This window comes from Pantherophis guttatus, chromosome 7 (genome assembly GCF_059756535.1).
Source record: "Pantherophis guttatus breed Tessera chromosome 7, ASM5975653v1, whole genome shotgun sequence".
NCBI lineage: Eukaryota > Metazoa > Chordata > Lepidosauria > Squamata > Colubridae > Pantherophis > Pantherophis guttatus.
The window spans coordinates 45987509-46009853 of record NC_142069.1 but is presented as its reverse complement, the minus strand read 5'-3'; the positions used below and the strand labels follow the sequence as shown (position 1 = coordinate 46009853).

At 34.5% G+C, this 22345-nt stretch overlaps 1 protein-coding gene and 1 long non-coding RNA gene across 4 annotated transcripts in view; one reads left to right on the top strand and one right to left on the bottom strand.

Annotated features, from left to right (window-relative positions):
- Window positions 1-22345, top strand: part of TRHDE (thyrotropin releasing hormone degrading enzyme) — a 280033-nt gene that overhangs the window by 173535 nt on the left and 84153 nt on the right. The window contains exons 6-7 of the mRNA XM_034403421.3: window positions 4919-5056; window positions 21739-21804. Of these exons, the coding sequence (XP_034259312.1) occupies window positions 4919-5056; window positions 21739-21804 (204 nt within the window). The remainder of the gene's footprint in view (window positions 1-4918; window positions 5057-21738; window positions 21805-22345) is intronic.
- LOC117655738 (uncharacterized) overlaps window positions 4846-22345 on the bottom strand; it is a 35913-nt gene continuing 18413 nt past the window's right edge. For 2 of the 3 annotated variants that reach the window (XR_004588777.3, XR_009623249.2), the window contains exons 4-5: window positions 14738-14832; window positions 12760-12861 (exon numbers count right to left, since the gene is read on the bottom strand). This is a non-coding gene — a long non-coding RNA (uncharacterized LOC117655738). Of the gene's footprint in view, window positions 5047-12759; window positions 12862-14737; window positions 14833-22345 lie in introns of those variants that run through there. The other variant, XR_015728966.1, reaches the window with a different exon arrangement.

Below are 22345 nucleotides of genomic sequence, written 5' to 3'. Positions count from 1 at the left end.
ATCTCCTTCCTGAACAGGATTTTAAACAAAGATGAATAAAACTATAAGTAGATTTTACTTGCCTTAAACTATCTGCTAAAATATTCATCATCTTCATTAAAATGCTGTAACATTTTGTGAGACTTACAATTCAAATAATTAAAGTGCATGGAAGTTTGCAACAAATACTGAAGTTTGTCTCCACTGATTTCATTATTTCAATGAATTATTTTGGAAATATTTATTTTACTTCAACATAAATGTCATGCTTTCAAATAATATAGAGACTTTATTTTCAATCTTTTAAAAGAAATATTCCTTCTGTAACTATTCTTGTTTAAGGACCTAGATAAAGAGCTTTTAATTAATAACACACAATAACATGAAAATTCTGGTACTATTTCCTCTCATTTTCCACTGATCATTCATATGAGGTTCCTGGAAAGAAATCTTTCATAGCAGAATAGGCAGTAGGTAAATACATAATTTAATGGGACACGGTGCTCAGTGTCTAAGATGCTGAGCTTGTCGATAGAAAGTTCGACAGTTCAGCAGTTCGAATCCCTAGTGCCGTGTAATGGGGTGAGCTCCCATTACTTGTCCCAGTTTCTTCCAATCTAGCAGTTCGAAAGCACGTAAAAAATGCTAGTAGAAAAATAGGGACCACCTTTGGTGGGAAGATAACAGTGTTCCGTGCAGCTTTGGCATTGAGGCATGCTGGCTACATGACCACGGAGACGTCTTCGGACAGCGCTGGCTCTTCGGCTTTGAAATGGAGATGAGCACTGCCCCCTAGAGTCAGGAACAATTAGCACATATGTGCGAGGGGAACCTTTACCTTTACCTTTAAATACATAATTTAGCCTAGTAGGTAGAATATGATATTTAGTAACCTGTTCTGAATATGTAATACATATAGTTCTTCATTGTTCATAGAGGGAAAAAAGCTTAGATTTCATCAAATTTAACCTCCATAAGTACAGCACCCACTAGAGTGTCTTTGATAGTTGATCATCCAGCCTCTGTTCAAAGACCTCCAGAGAAAAACTCACCACTTTATATGGCAACTGTTCTACTGGTTAAGAGCCTATATAACCAGAAAGTTCTTCCTGATGTCTAATTTGACCCACTGTTCCTGGTTCTTCTTTCTGCAACGGTAGAGATTAATGACAAGAACTTTTATGTGTCATCATTTAAGATACAGGTAGTCCTCAACTTACAACAGTTGGTTTAGTGACTGTTCAAAGTTACAAGGGCACTGAAAACAGCGATTTATCACTATTTTCACACTTATGACCATTGCACATCCCCATGGACATGTGATCAAAATTCAGACACTTGGCAAATTACTCATATTTATGATAGTTGCAGTGTCCCGGGGTCATGTGATCCCCTTTTGCAACCTTCTGGCAAGCAAAATCAATGGGGAAGCAAGATTCACTTAACTGTGTTACTAACTTAACAACTTCAGTGATTCAGTGACACAACTGTGTCAAGAAAGACTGAAAATGGGGCAAAACAAATGTCTCACTTAGCAAAATAAATTTTGGACTCAATTGTGGTTGTAAGTTGAGGATTACCTGTATTTGAAAACTGCTATCAAGTGTCTTCTCAGCTTTTTGACAATTCCTCAAAATAACTTCAACTGATACTGAGAAAACACAACAGCTAATTGCTGATTTTTGGGTAGTGAAAAAAACACAGGGAGGCATCCTTAGGATTCTATGGGCTTCACCAAGTGTAGCTGAGACCACATGCATAGATGGTAGATTGCTTATGTCTGATAGTATTAGACTTTGAAACAATGATTTCTTATATCTGCCTCAATATTGTATTATTGTCATACTAATTATCTTAAGTGGTTGTTTTTATGTCACCCAGTATTACAAACCCAGGAGAAGTGACTTCTTTTTCATCATATATATATAATAAAGTTATGAACTATCAGAAGGAAGAATAGATAATTTATATATTTTTGAAAACAGGAATGTAAGATGAGTGAACTTTTCATTTGTACATTTTATTCATATATAGCGCCTGTAATTTAATTGCTAGTTATAAATGACCATCTCATGCCCACATAAATTTTAATTGCTGCTGTTTTACTTTCAAGCCTTAAACAGAATAGTTTTAACATAATTCTTGAAAATATGAGTGCATAATTGTTAACAAGTTATTAGCGTGTAGAAAACAACTGATACCTATTTACTTTATCTGAATTTATATCCTTTAAAATGCAAAAACTACAACAGTAAAATATAACAGTTTGGTATGAAATACATGTAACTACCAAATAATATCTGCAAATAGCAGGGCTCACCAGATGTTGGGTAGTTAAAAATGTAATGAATTGATAGTAAATCTCAGTATGTCATTATTGTATGGGCTCAATGAGTTAGTTTTTCAAACAGAGCTAATGTGACTCAGTCTTGTTCTGTCATGAAACTTTAATATATGGGTGCAATTTTCATTCAGGATACTTCTAAACCAAGAACATATTGCTCTATATTGATAATCTCACCCCAGAATAGGTAATAAGAATGAAACACCTTCCTATTTAAGATGCCAAAATGCGAGTTTTGTATTGATCTTTCGTTAGTGTCTTCTCCTAGCACATTTCTTTCTTTCTTTTTATTAAAATCCAATTACTTTGAATAATTGACAGCTATATTAAGTTCATAACTAAGCTGGTTTCTTTCTGCTTTCCCCAAGAAATAAAACAGTTTCCTGTAAAACACTTCTTTGCGTGTAATTGCTTTTGAAAATAATCAAAATACTGTTTCTTTATATATAACAATATATATAAAATGTTTTTCTATCGAGACACCTGGTCTACCCCAGCATGTGGGAGGGAGCATATTGCATCCCTTTCGCCTTTCAACTCCAATCCAGGAGCCCTCAAGCATTCGCATTCACAACAAACCATTTTATATCAAATTCATATTTCATTGATAAAGATATATATATATATATATATATATATATATATATATATATATATATCTTTAATAATATATTATAATATATATATATTACTGTTCTCCAATATTCTGCCAGTATTCTAAGTATTAATGGTGGATAAGCAGTAGAAGGTCCATGCATGACTATGAATAGTTATTGACTATTGACTATTTTGTTTCTTTTGACAAAAATTGAGTACATTTATGAAAGGGAGAAAGCACTGATATCAGATTCTTTTACCAAAAAGTGTCTTCCAAATCTAAGTATACTAAAATGCTTTATTCTTAATCATTATGTCTGATGAATTGTTTGACAAGCCTGGGCTGGAAATGGAACTGCAGGCTTTAGATCAGGGGTATCAAACTCAAGGCCTGCAGGCCGGATCTGGTCCATGGGATGCTTAGATCTGGCCCATGGGGCCACCCTGAAAACAGCAAAGGACTGGCCCGTGGTGCCTCTGCCACAGAAAATGGAGCTCAAGGGGCTGCATGACCTCCGTTTTTGCTGGCAGAGGGCTGCAGAGGGCAAGCAAAACAAACTAAAAACAAAACAAAAGGGGAAATGTTTCCTCTTTTGCATTTGAGCATGCAAGAAGAGACAGGAAAGGAGAAAGGGAAAGAGGAAAGAAAAAGAAGGAAAGATGTGAAGACAGTAAAAGAAAAATAAGGAAAGAGGGGAAGGAAGAAGAAAGAATGGAGAGGGATGGAAAGAGGGAAAGAAGGAAGAAGGAGAATGAAGAGGGAAGGGAAAAGAAGGGAAGGAAGGAAGGAAGATGATTATAATGAAAGTGAAGGAAGGTCTGAGGGAAGACCTGCCTTAGCACTTGACCACCACAAGTGCTCCCGAGTGACGTCGAGCTGGCCATGCCCACCCAGGCCACGCCCAGCCCAGCCCCCGAGATCAAATACAATGCTGATGCGGCCCCCAATGAAATCAAGTTTGACACCCCTGCTTTAGATCAACAATGTGATTGCATACATGGCATATATCAATCTCTTTAAGTAATGAAGTCCTTCCTCTTAATAGAAGTGAACTGTCACTATCAATAAGTATCTGATTTTAAGGATGCAGGTCTTGTGATGGAGTGTCTTAGAATCACAGAATTGGAAAGGACCTAAAGGATCATCAAATCAAACCCTCTGCATACTGTAATGCTGGACTCATTACACCATTTCTAATAGATGATTATCCAGCCTATGTTTGAAAATTTCCAGTAAAATGGAAGACACCACTGTAAACCTTAACATAACAACAAGTTTGAGCCTTTCACTTTTAGTAGACTTTTAGAAGCTTTATTGTTTGGAAACATGGATCAAGACATTAATAATTAAATAGCCTATTTATATCTTTTTTGCCTGTGCTTCTTAATTTTCAGTTTAAAATCTTAATAGCCATCGTCATATAATTTTGGAATGAAGATTTTATCATCATGAAACTTTACTATGTCCACCTAGTCTCCCAAGAACTGACCATGACTCAAAGGCATCTTTACCATAACATGATGGCAGAGATAATTTTTACCTAAAATCTGAATTTCCAAATGGAACAGCATCTTATATTGCAGAGAACAATTTATATCAGCACATAGATAAATATTATTTTCCATGTAATGTAGAAAGTTATGAAATAGTTGACTATTATAATATACATGTTTGTGAAATGTGAAGTTCTCAGAAGATTTAGGTATATATCAGTTCAAAAGTACAAGCAATGTACGTAAATATAATCTAAAAGTGATTAATAAAATATCCTTCAATTTTTTTCTAAATAAGAGTACTTTGTTTGAAGCCATGAAGTATTGACGTTCATCATTCTGAGAAAATGATTATGATAATGTACAACTCAATGGAAAAAAATCTCATAAATCCAATGGATATCTCTGTAAACTTTTCTCGTAAAAAGGAATGTATAAATAATGATCTTTAATTCCACTCTTGATCCTACTACAAATGTATGAGCATGTTTTGTTTCATTACAGGAGAAGCAGAGGTTTCTGACTGATGTCCTACATGAAGTCATGTTACTTGATGGCCTAACAAGTTCACATCCAGTGTCACAAGACGTGCAGCAGGCCACAGATATTGATCGAGTCTTTGACTGGATTGCCTATAAAAAGGTGGGAACAGAAGAAAGGATACAAGTTGTATATTTGTGGCATTTATTTTAATGTTTCTTCTTGTTCTGCTGTTAGTTAATTATTTCCTCTTCCTCCTCTATGTTCTACTAATACCAGTGATGGGATTCAGCCAGTTCGCACCACTTTGGGAGAACTGGTTGTTAACTTTCTGAGCAGTTTGGCAAAGTGGTTGTTGAAAGAAATCATTAGGGCAGAAAACCGGTTGTTAAATTACTTGAATCCCACCACTGACTAACACCCCATTCTACTTTGATCAAAATTGCAATGAAAGAAATTCCAGGCAGAGATTACAGAAAGTTTCCTCTGAGGCTCTTGAAAATAACATTATATTACAAAGCAGTTCAGTTGAAAATAGTCATGAATACTGAAATGACCTGAATAATATAAATCACTCCAGGTTTAATTAGAGACCCATTTGCTTTTAGTATTCAGATTAATGTGCATTTGTATCTACAGTTAGTTATCAGTGCAACATACTTTACAATAATTATAGCTAGTCAAATTAAGAATTGTCATTCCTAACTGAAGGTTCAAGCACAATCATTTTAACTTACCACTTTCTGAGCCCTATGAAAAAAATCATTTCTACCTCAAGGTCAGAAAGTTTCTGTTCTTTATACTCTTAATTAAAATCTTTCAACCAATTAATAAGTAGAGTTTTAGTTAGGAAAAATATTCCCACTTTGGCTTTATGAGAAACCATTCAAAACCACCCAGACTACAAAATATCAAACTGGCAGATGACTACAAAAATGTATGGCAAATAAAACACACACACATAAATACATACAAACAATACAATACATTAGCACAGGATTAAATATACCATATATTTTAAAAAGAAACAGTTTCCTTAGTGAAAATTCCAATAATGCATAGTAAAAGGGGCAATTTATTTTATGGTTGATTATTATTAAAACTAATTTCAGCATTCATGACTTGGATGTCCCAGGAGAATCTGGTGGTGGCCCGCAGTTTCCTGAGATAAGAATGGTTTAAACTCATATGTTCAACTTTCCTATAGGAGTGCCTATACTATGAAATAGCCTTTCCTGAGAAAGTTGGGTTTCCATGAACATTTAAAAACTAAATTATTTTTGAGAGTTTTTTGAAACCTGAGCAAGATGTTGTCTTATTATAATTGAAGGATTTGATTTTGGCAGTTTACTTTTTTCCACTGTGGATATTTTATTGTACTTCTTTATGTATGTGAACGGCTGGGATACTTGTGTGATTGTACGAATATAATAAATAACAACGTGGATAGTTAATTTAAGAAATTAATTTAACTAATTTAAGAAAGAATGGAATTGAATGGAAGAATAGAATAGAATATTAATTGATTAGTCATGCAACCATATCAATAAAAGAAAAATAAAATACATAATAAAATAAAATAAAATACATAATATGATTCCAGGATAAAATACAATGATAAAATACATATGTGGTAATATGAGGAGTCAGCAATCAGATGAGTAAATCTTCTTTGCCGGGTATCCTAGTTTGTTTGATGTATCAGATTCTTAGTTCAACTGTCTTAATTAAAAACTTAGCAATAAGTTTACAATAGATACATTAGAGCAATTTGTAATTTGGTTCCCATTAAACTGTTCTTCCCAAAATGTATGATAAGTATCTAAGCTTAAAGGGTACATAATTGACAGTTGAACAAAACATGAGAAATGCTTTCAATAGCTGGGGTACTGCTTATGCAAGTTCTCTCATGATATGGCAAATGGTGGAAGCGCCCATATTTGGCCATAGATTCCAATAACTCAAATCTTCTGTAGAGTAGGCCCTTCTTAAAAATTGTGGCAAACTCATTGACAAATATTTTCAGATTGGAAAATAGTTTTGTTCCTAGCCAACTAACTAAAAGATTTACTTTTAGTCAATAACTTCATATCAGTTTGAGCAGTGATATCTAGGACTCTCTGTTTAAAAATTTCTCTTGCCTGGGAGGCTGTTGAGAGTAAATACTGTGTAGAAAACCCATGTTGTAAGGAAAGAAAAATCCTTGACTCCATAAATCAGGGAAAAGGTACTTTTACTTGAAACATGTTGAATACAACAAGGTCAGGCAAGATCTGAAGCAAAAATGTGAGAAGCACCAAATTGAAACAAACCTTAGAGCCCACCCATCCCCTTGTAGCCAGGCAACCAGAGTTCAACCATTGACCAAGAAGATGTTTTGTGAAAGTCTCTGATTCAAGTGCACTGTTCCTCCCTTCTGCATACTAAAGCTAGGACAGTTGGTCTTTAGGAATGGGAAACAAAATCCAAGCTGACAGTCTCAATGCTTCTTGAAAAATTCCACTTTCACCTCCTACACCCTTCCCCACCAAGTGCCCGTTGCTTCGCCTCCCACTGTTTCCATGGCAGCTGGCAGCAAACTGGCAAGAAAGCGAAGATGCAGGCTGATGTATCTTTCACAACAGTCTTCTCAGGCCTATTTGGGAATCTTCCATTAGGACCATGTCATCAGCATATAATAAGATATTAATAAATTTGACATTGATCTTTTATCTGCAGCATATAGGAATCCTGGGATATTATTGTCATAAAGATTAAAAAGCATTGGGACTAGATATAAGAATGATAGGTTGATTTCTGTGGAGCAGAAATTTTCAAATTTGGGGTTGAAAGTGATTTATTTTCTTCTTCCATTCTTCTTCAGCGGTGAGATGTTACTGTGAAAATTGCATATACCACTGTTGGCGAACCTTTTTGGCACCAAGTGCCGAAATGGGAGTGCGCATACTGCATGCCAGAAACCAGAAGAACAGATGATCTTTGGGTTTCTGGCATGCGCATGTGTGGCAGCCATCTGGTCTTCCAGTTTCTGGCCTGCATGCGCACACGAAGATCATCTGGCAGGCGCACCGGAACCCAGAAAAGCAAGAGTCGATGGCTTGTGTGCCTGGAGAGATGGTTCTGTGTACCACTTCTGGCATGTGTGCCATATGTTCGTCATCCCGGGCGTATACCGTTGAAGTATCTACATAGTTTCCGAAGAATACATTTATGGCCGACCTTGAGATGATATAGACTGAAAAGCAGTTTAAGGCTTGTTTTGTTCTATTCTGTTTCCTGTTCTACTTGTACCAGGAGGGAGATGCTGAAAACTGACATATCATACTACTTCCTACCACTTACTTTTTAAAACATTCCTGTTTTTGGAAGAAAAAGTTAGTGAAGAGCACTAGAAAAATCGTATAACATGTCTAAGCCTGTTAGCGACATAATATAATTTAATATTTGGGAGTCCTAAACCCCCCTTTTTTTGGCTTAGATACCACTTATTTTTATTTATCCTCACTTTCTTATTCCCATTACAATAGTTGTTCAGTATATTCTGCCAACTCTTTAACTCTAATTCTGATATTTTTATTGGTAGCATCCTAAAAGCAAAATTGATCTTTGCTAAAATCTTCATTTTTACTAAAGCAATTCTTCCAAACCATGATAAATTCAACCTTTTATATTTATTCAAATAAATTATTTGAGGCAATTATAGAGGCAATTTTAGGAATAGGAGAATTGGAATGGTTGGAAGATAAATCTAAAAATAAAACCAAATTAGAATGGAAGCTGGAAAATATATTTTTTATGGAAGGTGGAAAGAAATGGGCTGAAAGCATAAGCAATCCTCTCCTGAAGTTTCATTGGCAAATTTGGAGTAAATATAAAGAGAGGTTGCTTCTGAAGAACTCTCCATTATCACCGGTAGTAATCTTGGAAAAGTTCCCAGGGAATTTGAAGAATAAAGTGAATAAAATTTTAAAAGAGAAAAATAAAATGAAACTAAGGGAACGGTTAGGAGGAATGAGGACACGTGGGGAATTGGAAGAGGTTCTAGGAGATAAACGGTTGTCTTGGTTAAATTACAGCCAAGTGGAACAATGGACTAAAAATTGGATAAGAGAAAATGGAGAGTGTAGAGAGTTAACGAGGTTTGGGGAATTAATTGAAAAAAAATGAAACTCTAAAGGAAGAAAATAAAGGGATAAAAGGCTTAATGAGTGTAATTTATAAAATATTGTTGGAGGAAGAAGAGAGGGAAAATTTAGGAAAGATGGTATGGGAAACCGATTTGAAGATACAAATAGGGCAACAGAGTTGGGACAGAATTTGGCAATAAAAAGTGTTGAGAAATATGTCAGTAAGAATAAAAGAGAATTATTATAAAATGGTATGGAGGTGGTACTTAACTCCGGTTAGATTAAGCAAAATGAATCAGCACCATTCAGATAACTGTTGGAGAGGTTGTGGGGAAAAAGGAACATATTTACATATGTGGTGGGATTGTAAATGTGTACAAAAATTGTGGAAGATGGTATTTAAGGAGATTGAAGAAATTGTAGGAATAAAGGTAGAAGAGGCACCAAAGATAGCATTACTCTCACTATTGGAAGATATAAACTGTAAAAAAGAGACTAAAGAGTTGATAACAAATTTGTTGACCGCAGCAAGGTTAATGATTTCTAGGAACTGGAAGACACGAGGTGATTATTGTTTGGAAAAATGGTATAAGGAAGTATGGGATATTGCCATAAATGATAAATTGACTTGTAATATTAAAGTAAGGAGGGACATAACGAAAGTAAATGAATTCAATGGAATCTGGAAACAGTTCCTAATATATGTGTTTTCTGGAGGAAGGGGGATACCATCATCAGAAGAAGCTTTAAGATTTTGGAAGCAGGAATGATCCCAAGGGGTGGGGGAGCACTCGTTGATTGTTTGTATTGTGTATATTGTTATATATTATATATTATCATTCATATATGTTATTAATTTTTTTTAATAATAAAAAAAAAGCATAAAAAAAGCACTAGAAAAATCGGTAATTTGTTACTTCAGTATTTCCCAGATAATATGATAGGGTCAGGGCCGGATTTTCCTATAGGCTAACTAGGCTTCAGCCTAGGGCCTCAAGATCAAGAGGGGCCTATACAGTGGTGGGATTCTGGGGGTTCTAGGGGGTTTGGCCGAACCCTTTGTTAAATTGCTGGCTTGCCCGCCCCTCGCCTCCCACCCGCGCGGCGCCAGCCTACCATAGCCAGGGGTAGGCAATTGTGGCTCTTTTACAACCTGTGGACTTCAACTTCCAGAATTCCTGAGACAGCTTGTCATTCTGTGAGTTGAAGGCCACAGGTTGTAAAAGAGCCACAATTGCCAACCCCTTCCCTAGCCTGAGTTCCGCTGCCTGGGATCCACGTGGGCTGCCACATGGTTCCCCACCAGCTCCGGATGCAAGAGAGCAGGATGGAGAAAGCAGCTTCCACGCCTTCACTCACCCTCACTCTCTGCTCTGTTGGATCGCCGGCCGTTCGCTTACCCCACCCACTCCCAATCTATTGCTGCCTCCGGAGTCTCAGCTGATGGCTAGAGGGAAAAAACACTTCAAATTCTTGCCGCGGGGCTTCAAAGGGCCGCCCTATAGCCAGTGGTGCAGCCGAACCCTTTGTTAAATTGCTGGCTTGCCCCGCCCCTCCTCACCACTATTTATTGCCAATAAATAGTGGTGGGCGAGGGGCGGGGGAGCCAGCAATTTATCAAAGGGTTCGGTGTTTTTTTGTAATTTTATTGGCCCACGGAGCTTCAGCATAGGCTAATTGGCCTCCCGGCTCTCAGCTGATTTGTCTCAGCTGTTTTGCTCAGGGCTCTTCTGCTTCCTTGCAAAGAGTGCTGATTTTTTTACCCCTAGCTATGCTGAGAAATGAAACTGAAACTGCTTTGCTGTTGCTGCAAGGTTGGAAAATTAGGGAGGAAGAATTCTTTTCTTTTTCCTCACCAAAAAAGGTAGGTGCAAACAATGAGAAATTTAGGGAAAAAGAGGAGAGTTCAGGATTTTAAAACACAAAAGAAAAAAAGCTCTATTTAACTAGGGAATTGTAATAATTGAGATACTATTAATTGTATATTTCTGAAAGCAGAAATGGTTAAGTTGTGGTTTGGAGGAATATATGGGGGAAATTATTTGGTTTATTATTATTGGTAAATATAATTAATTGATTTGTAAGAAATTGGATTGCATGGAAATAATTGGAATATTCATGTTCATATTGATTAATATACAAAAAAGTAGTTATATAACTAATTGATTTATATTAAAATGTTGAATTTATATTAAACAACTAATATTACATAATTAACCAATGTGAGGATGGATATAAAAATAGATGACAATGGAAAGGGGTATAATATAGAATAGAAGGGAAAAATTGAATTTGATTAAGATTAGAGATGAGGATGAAGGGTAATATTGGTTTTTTACAAAAATAGATGAGGAATAAATATGGCAAAAAGGAAATATAGAAATTGTAAATTTAATTGAAATGACTAAACACTGTTTAAATTTGTGAACCGGCCAAATACTCTGTTCAAAGAAAATACATTGTATGTTTGTATGTGTGTTTCTAATTATTGTTATTTATTCATATTTGTTCTCTTTTATTCTTTAAAGTTTAACAATTCATTCTTTATCTTAATATCTTTATATTTGTTTGGGGTTGGCTTTTTTCCCTTTCATCTTTTTTATTGTACAGCAATCTTTCTCCTCAAACCTACCACCTCTCTCTTTTCTTTCCTTTTTACTTTCTCTTCCTCCCCCTCTTCTTCTCCTCCCTACTTCCTCTTCCTTTCTCCTCCTCCTCCTCTCTTCCTCCCTCTCTTACCCTCCCTCCTACTCTAATTTCCCTTCCCTTCCTTCATCCCTCTCTATTGCTGTATCCTTTTATGCATATGGACTACTCAGAGGGCTGAAAAAGTTATTTCTGACTGGTCCTCGCACTTTTGACCAGTCCTCGAACTTACGACTGTCCTCACATTTTACGTTTTTGCCCTATCTTGTCACCATGGTGAAGAGAAGCAGTTGTGAAATGAGTGACATGGTTGTTAAGAAAGCTGCACGGGCATAAATGTGAGGATGGTCATAAGTGTGAGGTCCGGTCAAAAGTGCAAGGCCCAGTCAGAAATGACTTTTTTCAGCCCTCTGAAAAAAGTCTATGCACATAGCCACGCCCACCCGGTCACATGACGAGCTACCCACGCCTACACAGTCACGTGACCAGATAGCCACGCCCACCCAGTCACATGATTGCCAAGCCACACCCCAACTAAGCCACGCCCACAGAACCTGTTGTTAAAAAAATTGAATCCCACCACTGGTGAAAGGGCCTCATAAGTGGAATAGCCTAGGGCCTCTTTTCATCTAAATCCGGCCCTGGATAAGGTGCTCTAACAAAACTACTTACTGTGATTAACGGTTAGAGCAGTCAATAACAAAACAATATACTCCCCTATTTCATGTTTTTCTTATATGGCTACTTAAACAGAAGTATATGAATTCTTTCTTTCTAAATATCCCATTTACTAAGTATGGATTGAGTCACTTCAGATAAATTCTCTTGATTTGGTTATCAATCTTTTTGGCTCATCCCATTTTGGTTGTAGGTTGGGTTAATATGATACAAATAATTTTCTAATAAATAGTCACAAGAAGAATATTGTTAAGAATATATTCTGCTTTGGTATTGTCTTTAATGATGCAAAAAGAGTCATTTGGACTTCATAAAAATTTCATATTTAGATGAAATATTCTTTCAGCATTGTTGTTCCATGCTCCATTTATGGCTAATGATAGTCAATGGAATAATGTAATTTACCTCAGGTCAAAATCACATATTTTCTTGAATCATTTTAAGCTTCAGGCACATTAAAGAGTCCCATGATTAAGGTTACCAGATATCTGAAAAGGCGAAGGAGGACACAGACAACTGGAAATGAAGACAGGAGGAGGACACACTAACTGTTAAATTTTCTTGGCATCTGCAACAATTACCATGAAAAACTCCCCCCTCCCCAAAAAAGTACTTGGGCCAATATGTGTATGAAATTACTTTTTCCAGCATCAAAAAGACTGATTGCAATATTTACAATTGCATCATTTCCCCAACAAATCAAGAACATATGTTAACAATAAAATAGAATTGATGACACACTTTTCAAATTTCACTATAGAAATGTACAACATGTCATGTGTGCTTTGAAGGCGATGAATTGAAACCAGTGGTTGGAATCAGGAAATAAATTTAATAACAGAAATCTAGGCTGTTGAGTCTGTTGATATATAAAAGAAAGAAGCAGTTTACAAGGTCACAATATATGAAAGCTTGAGTGACTACTGTTGTGAAAACTGTCCAAAATAACAAAACAAAGACACAAACAAAAATGCTCAAGAAGTACAATATTTGATTTTAAGGCTATGCCTACCAGAAAGAGGCATCTAGTAACACTACCTATGACCCTTCTTCAGTTATTTTTTTTATAGCTGTCTTTGCTCTCATTCTTCATGTTTACTGTTTTGAGTCTTTCTGCAAAGCTCTTTGAGATATTTTGGGGTAGTGCCTTTAAAAACCACATGAAAGCTTCAGTTGATCAGCCTGTGCATTATGTAGCATTTACAAGTTGGAGCCCATTATGCCTCTACTAAGGGGCCCTGGCTTTCTGTACACTTCTGGATGCAATCTAAAGTGCTAGTGGTAACCAGTATGGCCCCTTTGAGTAGTTTAAGATCATTGCTGAATATAAGGCACTGTAATTTTTTTAACCTGTTTATAATTATAAGCATATTTATAATACCATAAACATCAGTGTAAAATAAACTATAATTCTGTTTCTTTCTTTTTGCTGTGTCTGCTTATATGAATCTTTTATAGTTCTAGTTCTTTTAGTCTAATATTCATTTTACTTATTTTTATAAAATACATGCTGTTTATCATGAATGTTAGTTTTAGTCGCACAAAATATTCTGAATAAAACAGTCCATTATTGCTGCTTTAGAGTATATTCTTTTGATTTTCAATTTTTCCATGCATTTTGAGATGAGACAGGAATATTCTTAGTCCAAAGTATCTGTGAGAATAAATGTTCTGCTCCTTTACATTTTATGCTCTCCATGGCTATTCAACGTAGAAAAACATCATGATGCAAAGCTCTGAGGGAGCATTTTATCTTAGGTTCAACAGCAGAGTACATCAGTCTGAAACTTAATTTGAATGTGTATGTTTAAATCAATTTAAAGTAGCATTCTGTAGTTCCAGTGATGATACTATTATCTGTATAAAACTCATGTAAATGTACAAGAATAAGTTATGTTAATAAACTATATATATTTGTAAGTAGATCATCATGAAAAAGAAGTTGTAAGAATGCTATTAATTGACAGAAACTCTCCTTTAAATTAAACTTAATACATGATGACTTCATGAATTGTCATAAACAATTAGATGGATTATCTATTCTCTTATGTCTGATTTTACATATCATTGGCCCTCCTACAAATTATATTGTCAAATATCTTGCTGTATTTTTACAACCTTACATTGAATTTATGTCAAAATATATTATGGATTCAATCCACTTACCCTGTCCTACATGAAGGGCATAAGATTAAATTTAGAGAGACATAAATATTAGCATACATATAAAATCTTGTTTACGTGACTATGAAGATTTATAAACATCCCAGCAACTTTAACAAGAAAAAAGAGATTCTAAAAGTTAACAAAGCCTGGCTTTGAGCTTTAGATCATCCTGGGATAAAACAGCTCCTAACTAACTAACATGATATAGAATCTTCAGCAGTCTCACCTGAAAGAGTAAGAAGCAGGATGCATTTTAAAGACAGTTCAGTAAAGAATTAGTTCCTTTGGACCATGTTCAAATCAGACCAATTACAAATTCACCTAGACAAAGAACCAAACAGAAACTAGTTTTACAGAATTCTGGTGATACTATCCAATCAGACTTTAATTTTGTTACAAATAACGAGCGCTGTCAGTTCCTCCTCAGTTGCCTATGAATACTGACAAGTGCTCTAGAGATCAAATTAGTTTGCCTTTGAAGATGCCAGCCACAGTTGCCTATGAAATGTAAGGATACCAGATAATTAGATGACTATCAGACTAATCACTAGTGGATTATTTTTTAAAAAATTGGGATTTTACAATGTTACCACCAAATATCCAATCTGATTCTTACGTTTCCAATGTTTTTTAGAAAATGAATTATTAGTTTTAATAATCAATATTGGAGTAATATTCCATTGATAAATACTTTAACTAGCTTTCTCTAAGTATAATATCCACTATTATAAATAGTCTTCAAATAAATCTCTGGTACTTATATGAATCTCTTGTGCTTTTGTCCACATGAAATTATGTGGAGATACAGGATATGTATATTCCTCTCATTCTCCTATTTTTTTTTTCTTTCAGAACTTTAGTAATTAAGAATGAAGGAGGAAATGCCTGAGGGAACATTTATCTTTATGTCATGGTATCTCCCATCACAAATTTTTATTATTGTAGATAACACAATTAATGCTGATATTAAAATATAGTTAAAGATATGTTGATGTGTAATTTGTTACCTCTGAAAATAGCATTTGACATATGAAATATACTGCTCAAAAAAATAAAGGGAACACAAGCAGAAGATATCCGAGATCTGAATGAATGAAATAGCCTTATTAAATACTTTGTTCTTTACATACAGTAGTTTATTCACTGCTCAAACAACTAAAGGGAACACAAAACTACTGTATGTAACGAACAAAGTTTTTAATAAGGCTATTTCATTCATTCAGATCTCGGATGTCTTCTGCTTGTGTTCCCTTTATTTTTTTTGAGCAGTGTATTTTATGCCCTGCAGTTTTCAGCTTTTTATGCATTTGCACTATTCTGGCATTGGTGCTACATTACTATGTTGACAGATGTCATTCTCCTGGACAATTGAGCCAATTTCCTTTCCTTTTGGACGCAGCACAGCTCACATTGCAAAAATGTTCAATTTTGCAATCTACAGTGCTAGAGCTCAACAAGACTTAGGAATGAGTTATTTTCTTATTCTCAAAAGTTCTTTTCTTCACTCTATCTCCTATCGTCTACCTCAGAATTTTCCTACTTATATAAGTAACATATACCAAACTTGTAGAACTCCTACCCTGGACTCAAATGAGTCATTTTCCTCCCACTGACCCCCACACACAGTGGCTCTCACTTTCCCATTGCAGCAATGCTTGGGGAAAATGCCTGGAAATGGCTGGAAATTTATTGTGTCATGCTATCCACAGTTTTCAGTGGGAATTTATCAGCAGGATGAATTATTTCTTGATAACTAGGTAGTTTTCCCTCATATCAACGCATTTGTTATAAAATAGCTAGAGAAATGTACATTGAATGAACTGAAAACATGGTGGGGAGGGGAAGTGGGTGAGAATAGCACTACATGTTTTACCCTTTTTGTATTGCCCTGGTGCAAAGGAATTTTATTATTAAGGAAGGTACTATAATTCAGGGGTGAGGAATTGACAGTTTTTGCATTCTCCTAGTAGTTGGCTACAGTGCAGTACTGATGGACTCATGCCCTTCTGCAGCCTCATTATTCTGAAGTCACAGCCCACGGTCCAGTTTGACACCCCTGTTTTGAAGTAAACACTTATGATCTCACAGTCAGGATTGTATAACAACAATTATCCATGAAGAAATTGTAAGTTGATCCTATACCATTCTCCATCACAACATATAGAAATTATCTAATGTTAATAGATGACACTTACAGGTATAGAAAAAGGGCAATTAGTAGTGATGACTATGTAGACTGTACTGTCGGTAAGTTTAAAAGATATATTTTCCTGATATGGTCCACTTAAGTAACTCCATATTACAACTGAGAACTATGAAATTTTGGATTGCCTAAGGCCTTACAAAAATATATATTGCTGAATTCATTGCTTGTATCTTTAATAATTGTACTGTCCTAGAGGAGTTTCTTTTACAAGCATGATATATACATATAAAATATGGACTTGTTTCCTCCAGATATACTGTCAGACTGTATTCATGAAGTTTCCTCATCTGATCATTTCTCAAAGATTTATTCTCTCTTTAGCATGTCAACATCTATCCCAGAGAAAAATTGTTTAGTACTGTAAACTGTACCAGGAGGCAAAGTTACATTTTTTTCATTCTCTATATGATGGATTTCTCAACATTTTCTCAGATAAATCACAAACCATTCTCTTTAACTATTCCAGCAAAGGAAGCTTCTATCATTTTGTGAAATATTGGCAGAGTTCCTAGTGTCGTAAGTATACATTTCAGGAAAACCATGCAAACATTTTATTTACTGTAATAATAAATTCATCAGTGTACTCTATTGTGAGGATATGAGCCTTTTTATTAGCCATAAGCATAGCTGGAAGACCACAAACTCAGTTATCTTTGTAAATGCCTACTTCAGATTTGGAGACGGTATTGACGAGCATTTCCATTCTCCCCAGAGTTTGAAGAGGCTGCATGATATTCTTCAAATTCTTCATTCCTGGCTTATGCTTAAACTTCATTTTGACATATGAGAAATTCAGATTTATGGCATGTGCCTAAGGAATAATTTTTTACTGTCTTCTTTTAAACTCCTTAAAATCTTTAGCATGTGGCTAAGGCAAGATAAGAGATCAAATCAATGACTTTGCAACTCAACTCCAGGGTTACAATAAAGTATGATTATTAAAGAACTAATATACACTAAGTGCCAGTAGGAAAATACTGTATAGACTTTGAACTAAAATATTTTAGCTAATAAGCACAGTGCTTTTGATAAAGGAATCTTACAAAAAGCTATTATATTTCTATGTAATGAAATATTCTACTGGCACTTGAGATGCTCTCCCCTTTTTTGTTTTCAGTGCTTGCCCAAATTTCCATTTGTTAAAAACCTAATGTAGACAGAGGGGAGTAAAAATAAAGTACTGCTTTAAAAGAAAAACTATCTGCTTGCTAAGTCACAAAACTAATAGGTAAAGCCTAGGGTTTTTTTTTTTCCTTCAGTCATACTATTTTAGTTGGATACTGGGGCTGTGCAAAGATTAGAATCAAAAAGGCAAAAACAGTTTTCAGAGGCATTATAAAACCATTTCCTAATAATTGCACAAGCCAGGAAAAGATATTGCTACTTTGAGATGTTTGTAATGTGCTGCATGAATATCAGCACGTGCTCCTAATATCATTTTCCCTGCTAATTTGTATCTATACAAGTTCTATTGGAAACTTACAGGGTTTTCTGTCTTTTCCTAATTATTTTTCCTAATTACTCTCTGAGATAAACTGGGACTATAATTCTCAGAGATTCTTTTTATTATGGTTAGTGTTCATACTGGCTAAGAATCCTAGCAGGCAGTCTAGCACTTCTAGAGAACACTAGTTTATGGGAGTTTGCTTTAGTGCAATATTTCTCAACCTCAGCAACTTTAATATATGTGGATGCTAACTTGGGAATTCTGGGAGTTGAAGTCCACACTTCAGTAAGAAATATTATATTTAGTATTGTAGCTTCAAACTGCTATCACTTTAAATATCAAAACTCAAACATATTACATGGAATTCACATTGACACTATTGAACCTTCATGGTGTATTTGTTTAAAATTAAAATAAGCCAAAATACATCTTAAGGCAATTCACAAGAGCACTTCAAATTTATTTTCCTCATTTTATGAGAGTATTTTAAGTGTCATTTTATGATCCAAGCTTGATATAGTTTGTTCTCTATGTTAATTCATGCTGTGAATTTCCTAATAAGCTAAATTTCATATTGGCATCCAGCTGTGTCTGCCTATGTCAACAAAATGATTACTTTATAAAACAGTTTTGAGTATTGTTTGTTGCTGGTTGCTTGTTATTTGAAGGGCAAACATAATATAAAGGTTCTTGTATGTGTCTTTTGCAAGTATTGTCCCTTTTAAAAAATGGGTTTCAAACATAGGGCAGTGTGAGTTTCCAATAATTAAATTATTTTTATTCCAAACTATAAAATTATACAATTTTATTTAACAGTTTATTTACACAATTGTAGTACAAATGAAAGAATAGACACAAATAATTTTTTGGTGTTGCTTTACTCTAGTTTGAAAAATAAGAACTGTAAGAGAATGCTTGATTAGAGTAAGAAAGAGAAAACTATACTTATACATAAACTGTATCTATGGCTCAGCAGCTCCAAGCTGTATTATCCTGTGATCCATAGAATGGTAGTGTCTATTGGGACTTCACCAAACTTTATGGCAGAGAATATTAGTAATTACAAATCCAACCCATCTTCAGGACTTGGGGATGCTTTGTGACATGAAATAAGGCAGATATTATTTTAATGTGATAAAACATATTGGATATTTATAGGATATTAAGTTTGTAAACTTAGTTGGTTTGATATGGAAAAAATCTTCAGAATTTCAACATGTTTGATATATAAAAGCATTCATTATGCTATTCCCTTTGGGAGTAAAGCATTGAAATACAGACTGCAGAAGAGGAGTAGGAAATAGTAAGATAAATAAATTAAAGGTGCAAGAAAAAAAGAAAAGAAAACATGGCTGAAATATTTATCATAACTAAAGAGAAGGGGCCTGTGTATTTCATCCCCAGCATAATACCGCATTGTATTTTTCAGATTTTGGTTTTTATAACCTCTTGTATACTTTCAGTTAAAATTGTGGCACTATCACACCCTATGAATTCCTACTGTCAAATGAGCTCCTAATAATTTAGATGACACCAATTTATAGTTTTTGAGCTCTTTAATTAAACAATTAAGCCTAAATATTCAATTCTCTGTAAGTGTTAATCAATATTACTGCACAAGACGAGACCAGTCTTCTCCAGATCTGATATATCCTTCCCCCCTCATATTTTTACATACACATATTCATTTCATTCATTACTTTGTATTCTTTCTTACTTGAGTCTCTCTCATTCTGACCTAGAATCTACTATATGCCATCATCATCATTGGAAGGGTCCATATACTATGATCTCTATTCAATGGTGGGATTCAAATAATTAAACAACTGGTTCTCTGCCCTAATAATTTCTTCAAACAACCAGTTCACCAAACTGCTCAGAAAGTTAACAACCGGTTCTCCCGAAGTGGTGCGAACTGGCTGAATCCCACCACTGTCTCTATTGCATGTTGCAAGTCAATCTTAAGGGATAGCCTAGTCATCTGAGACCCATTGGGCCTTTAAAACATTGGCCAAGTGTGATTGGACACGTAAGGAATTTGTCTTTGATGCATATGCTCTCAGTGTACATAAAAGAAAAGATACATTCATTAAGAACCATAAGGTACAACACTTAATGATAGTCATAGGGTACAAATAAGCAATCAAATCATACTAGGAAACAATATAAATCAAGTTACAGTCAAATCATACTAGGAAACAATATAAATCAGCAACAAGTTACAGTCATACAGTCATAAGTGGGAGGAGATGGGTGATAGGAATGAAGAGAAGATTAATAGTAATAGTACTGCAGACAGTGAATAGTTTGACAGTGTTGAGGGAATTATTTGTTAAGCAGAGTGATGGCATTCAGGAAAAAATTGTTCTCGTGTCTAGTTGTTCTGGTTTGCAGTGCTCTATAGTGTCGTTTTGAGGGTAGGAGTTGAAACAATTTATGTCCAGGATGTGTAAACATGTCAATTAAAATGACAGCATGGAGGCTAGCAAATGTCCTCTAGAATAAAATTACGTAATATAGGTACAATAATCCAAAACATTTTGATTATTCCTGGTTACCTAAGCATATTGTAAATTGCATTGATATGTTCTGAAGTTTCAATAAAATTCTTACTATAGTCCTCTTTAAATACTGATCTTAGAATTGCAGCCTTGGATGTATATTGACATTTATAGGTACCTATTAAATATGAAGAGTAAATGCCAAATGCAGTATTTATCAACATGATAAAATGTTATAGTGCTAAAACATGAAAACTGTAATATAAGCCATAAAATAGACTTAGCATGTTTTTTTGTTTAAGAATTTTATCTTAAAATCCAGAGAAAATGACTTGACACAGACCTTACCTGAAATTGCTTCACCCATTTTGAAAGTTCATTCTACCCAGAGCAAAAGGTTATTCACCCATATCTTTAACCATAACTCCAACTAAGCTATAGGTATGTATGTGTCCTGTTAAATTAGAATCACTGGTAATCTTGAGGATGTACTAAAAGAAGACATATGTTTTGCCAAACACATATCTGAATGTCTAAAATTAAATTTCTAGGTGCTTCTTGTTCAACCATAAAAAAAAAACCTGGGCTAATGGTGTTTTAAATCTGAATGGCTAGTCAATAGTATTTCATTTATACTGACTACACTTGTAGAACTAGTTGCCTTTCTTATGCATTAAATTTCAATGTGTTATACTTAAATTATTTCATTCAAAGATATGCTTGTGAACAATCAGTAGTGGAAAGAGATATATTGTGCTTTTATAATACACTGTTTCATGTTGTTGCACTCATATCAGTGAGGTATAAGTTTAGTAGCTCTGTTTGAAAATAACCCCCTTTCTGTATGTTTCTAACTTCATTTTTGTTTCTGTTTTTTTCTCCAACAAAGCTTATAATGAATCATGTAGCTTCTAAAATGTTTAAATCAAAAACTTTTGGGAGATAATTCTAAGTGTAATTAATAATAATGCTATAATTATTCTGAAATAAATACTGGGATAATTGTAAATTTCATGTATTACCATTGAACTGCTTGGATAACAACTCAATTTTATAAAAATTTGTGTTTGCAGGGTGCAGCTTTAATTCGAATGCTGGCTAATTTTATGGGTCACTCAGTATTTCAGATGGGCCTACAAGTATGTAGAAACATTTATTTTTCATTCCTTACTTGCTTATCTTTGCATTTATGCCAATGTGTTTTTATTGTCTGTATTTCTGTCAATTTTAAAGACTTGATTAATGGGGAAAAAACAAAGTTGTGATACATAAATGTTGTATTAATGTAGAAAATGAAGGTTTATATGTAATTTTCCAAGCTTCAAACCATGTTTTTTCCATCTTTTAAGCACATTTTGTGGCATCTAATTTGTATGAGTATTTAATTTACATTAGCATTTTTACAGAATGTCAGTTTAAGGGAATGGATAAATGTAAAGGATTTGTTCAGAGACATTTCTATCTTAACAGAAGAACATATATAAAAATGCAGAATTTCCTATTAGTAATTGCAGTCTCACATAAAATTATTAAGCAAAGATTAACTATATGATTTTAGCATAACTGAAGAGATTCCAAAAATTTGTTTACCATTAAAAAGAAATTATTATTCAAATTATATTGTTTAATTCTGAATATTATTTCAAGAGTAGGAAGAAAAAGCATAAGCACAAAAGAAAA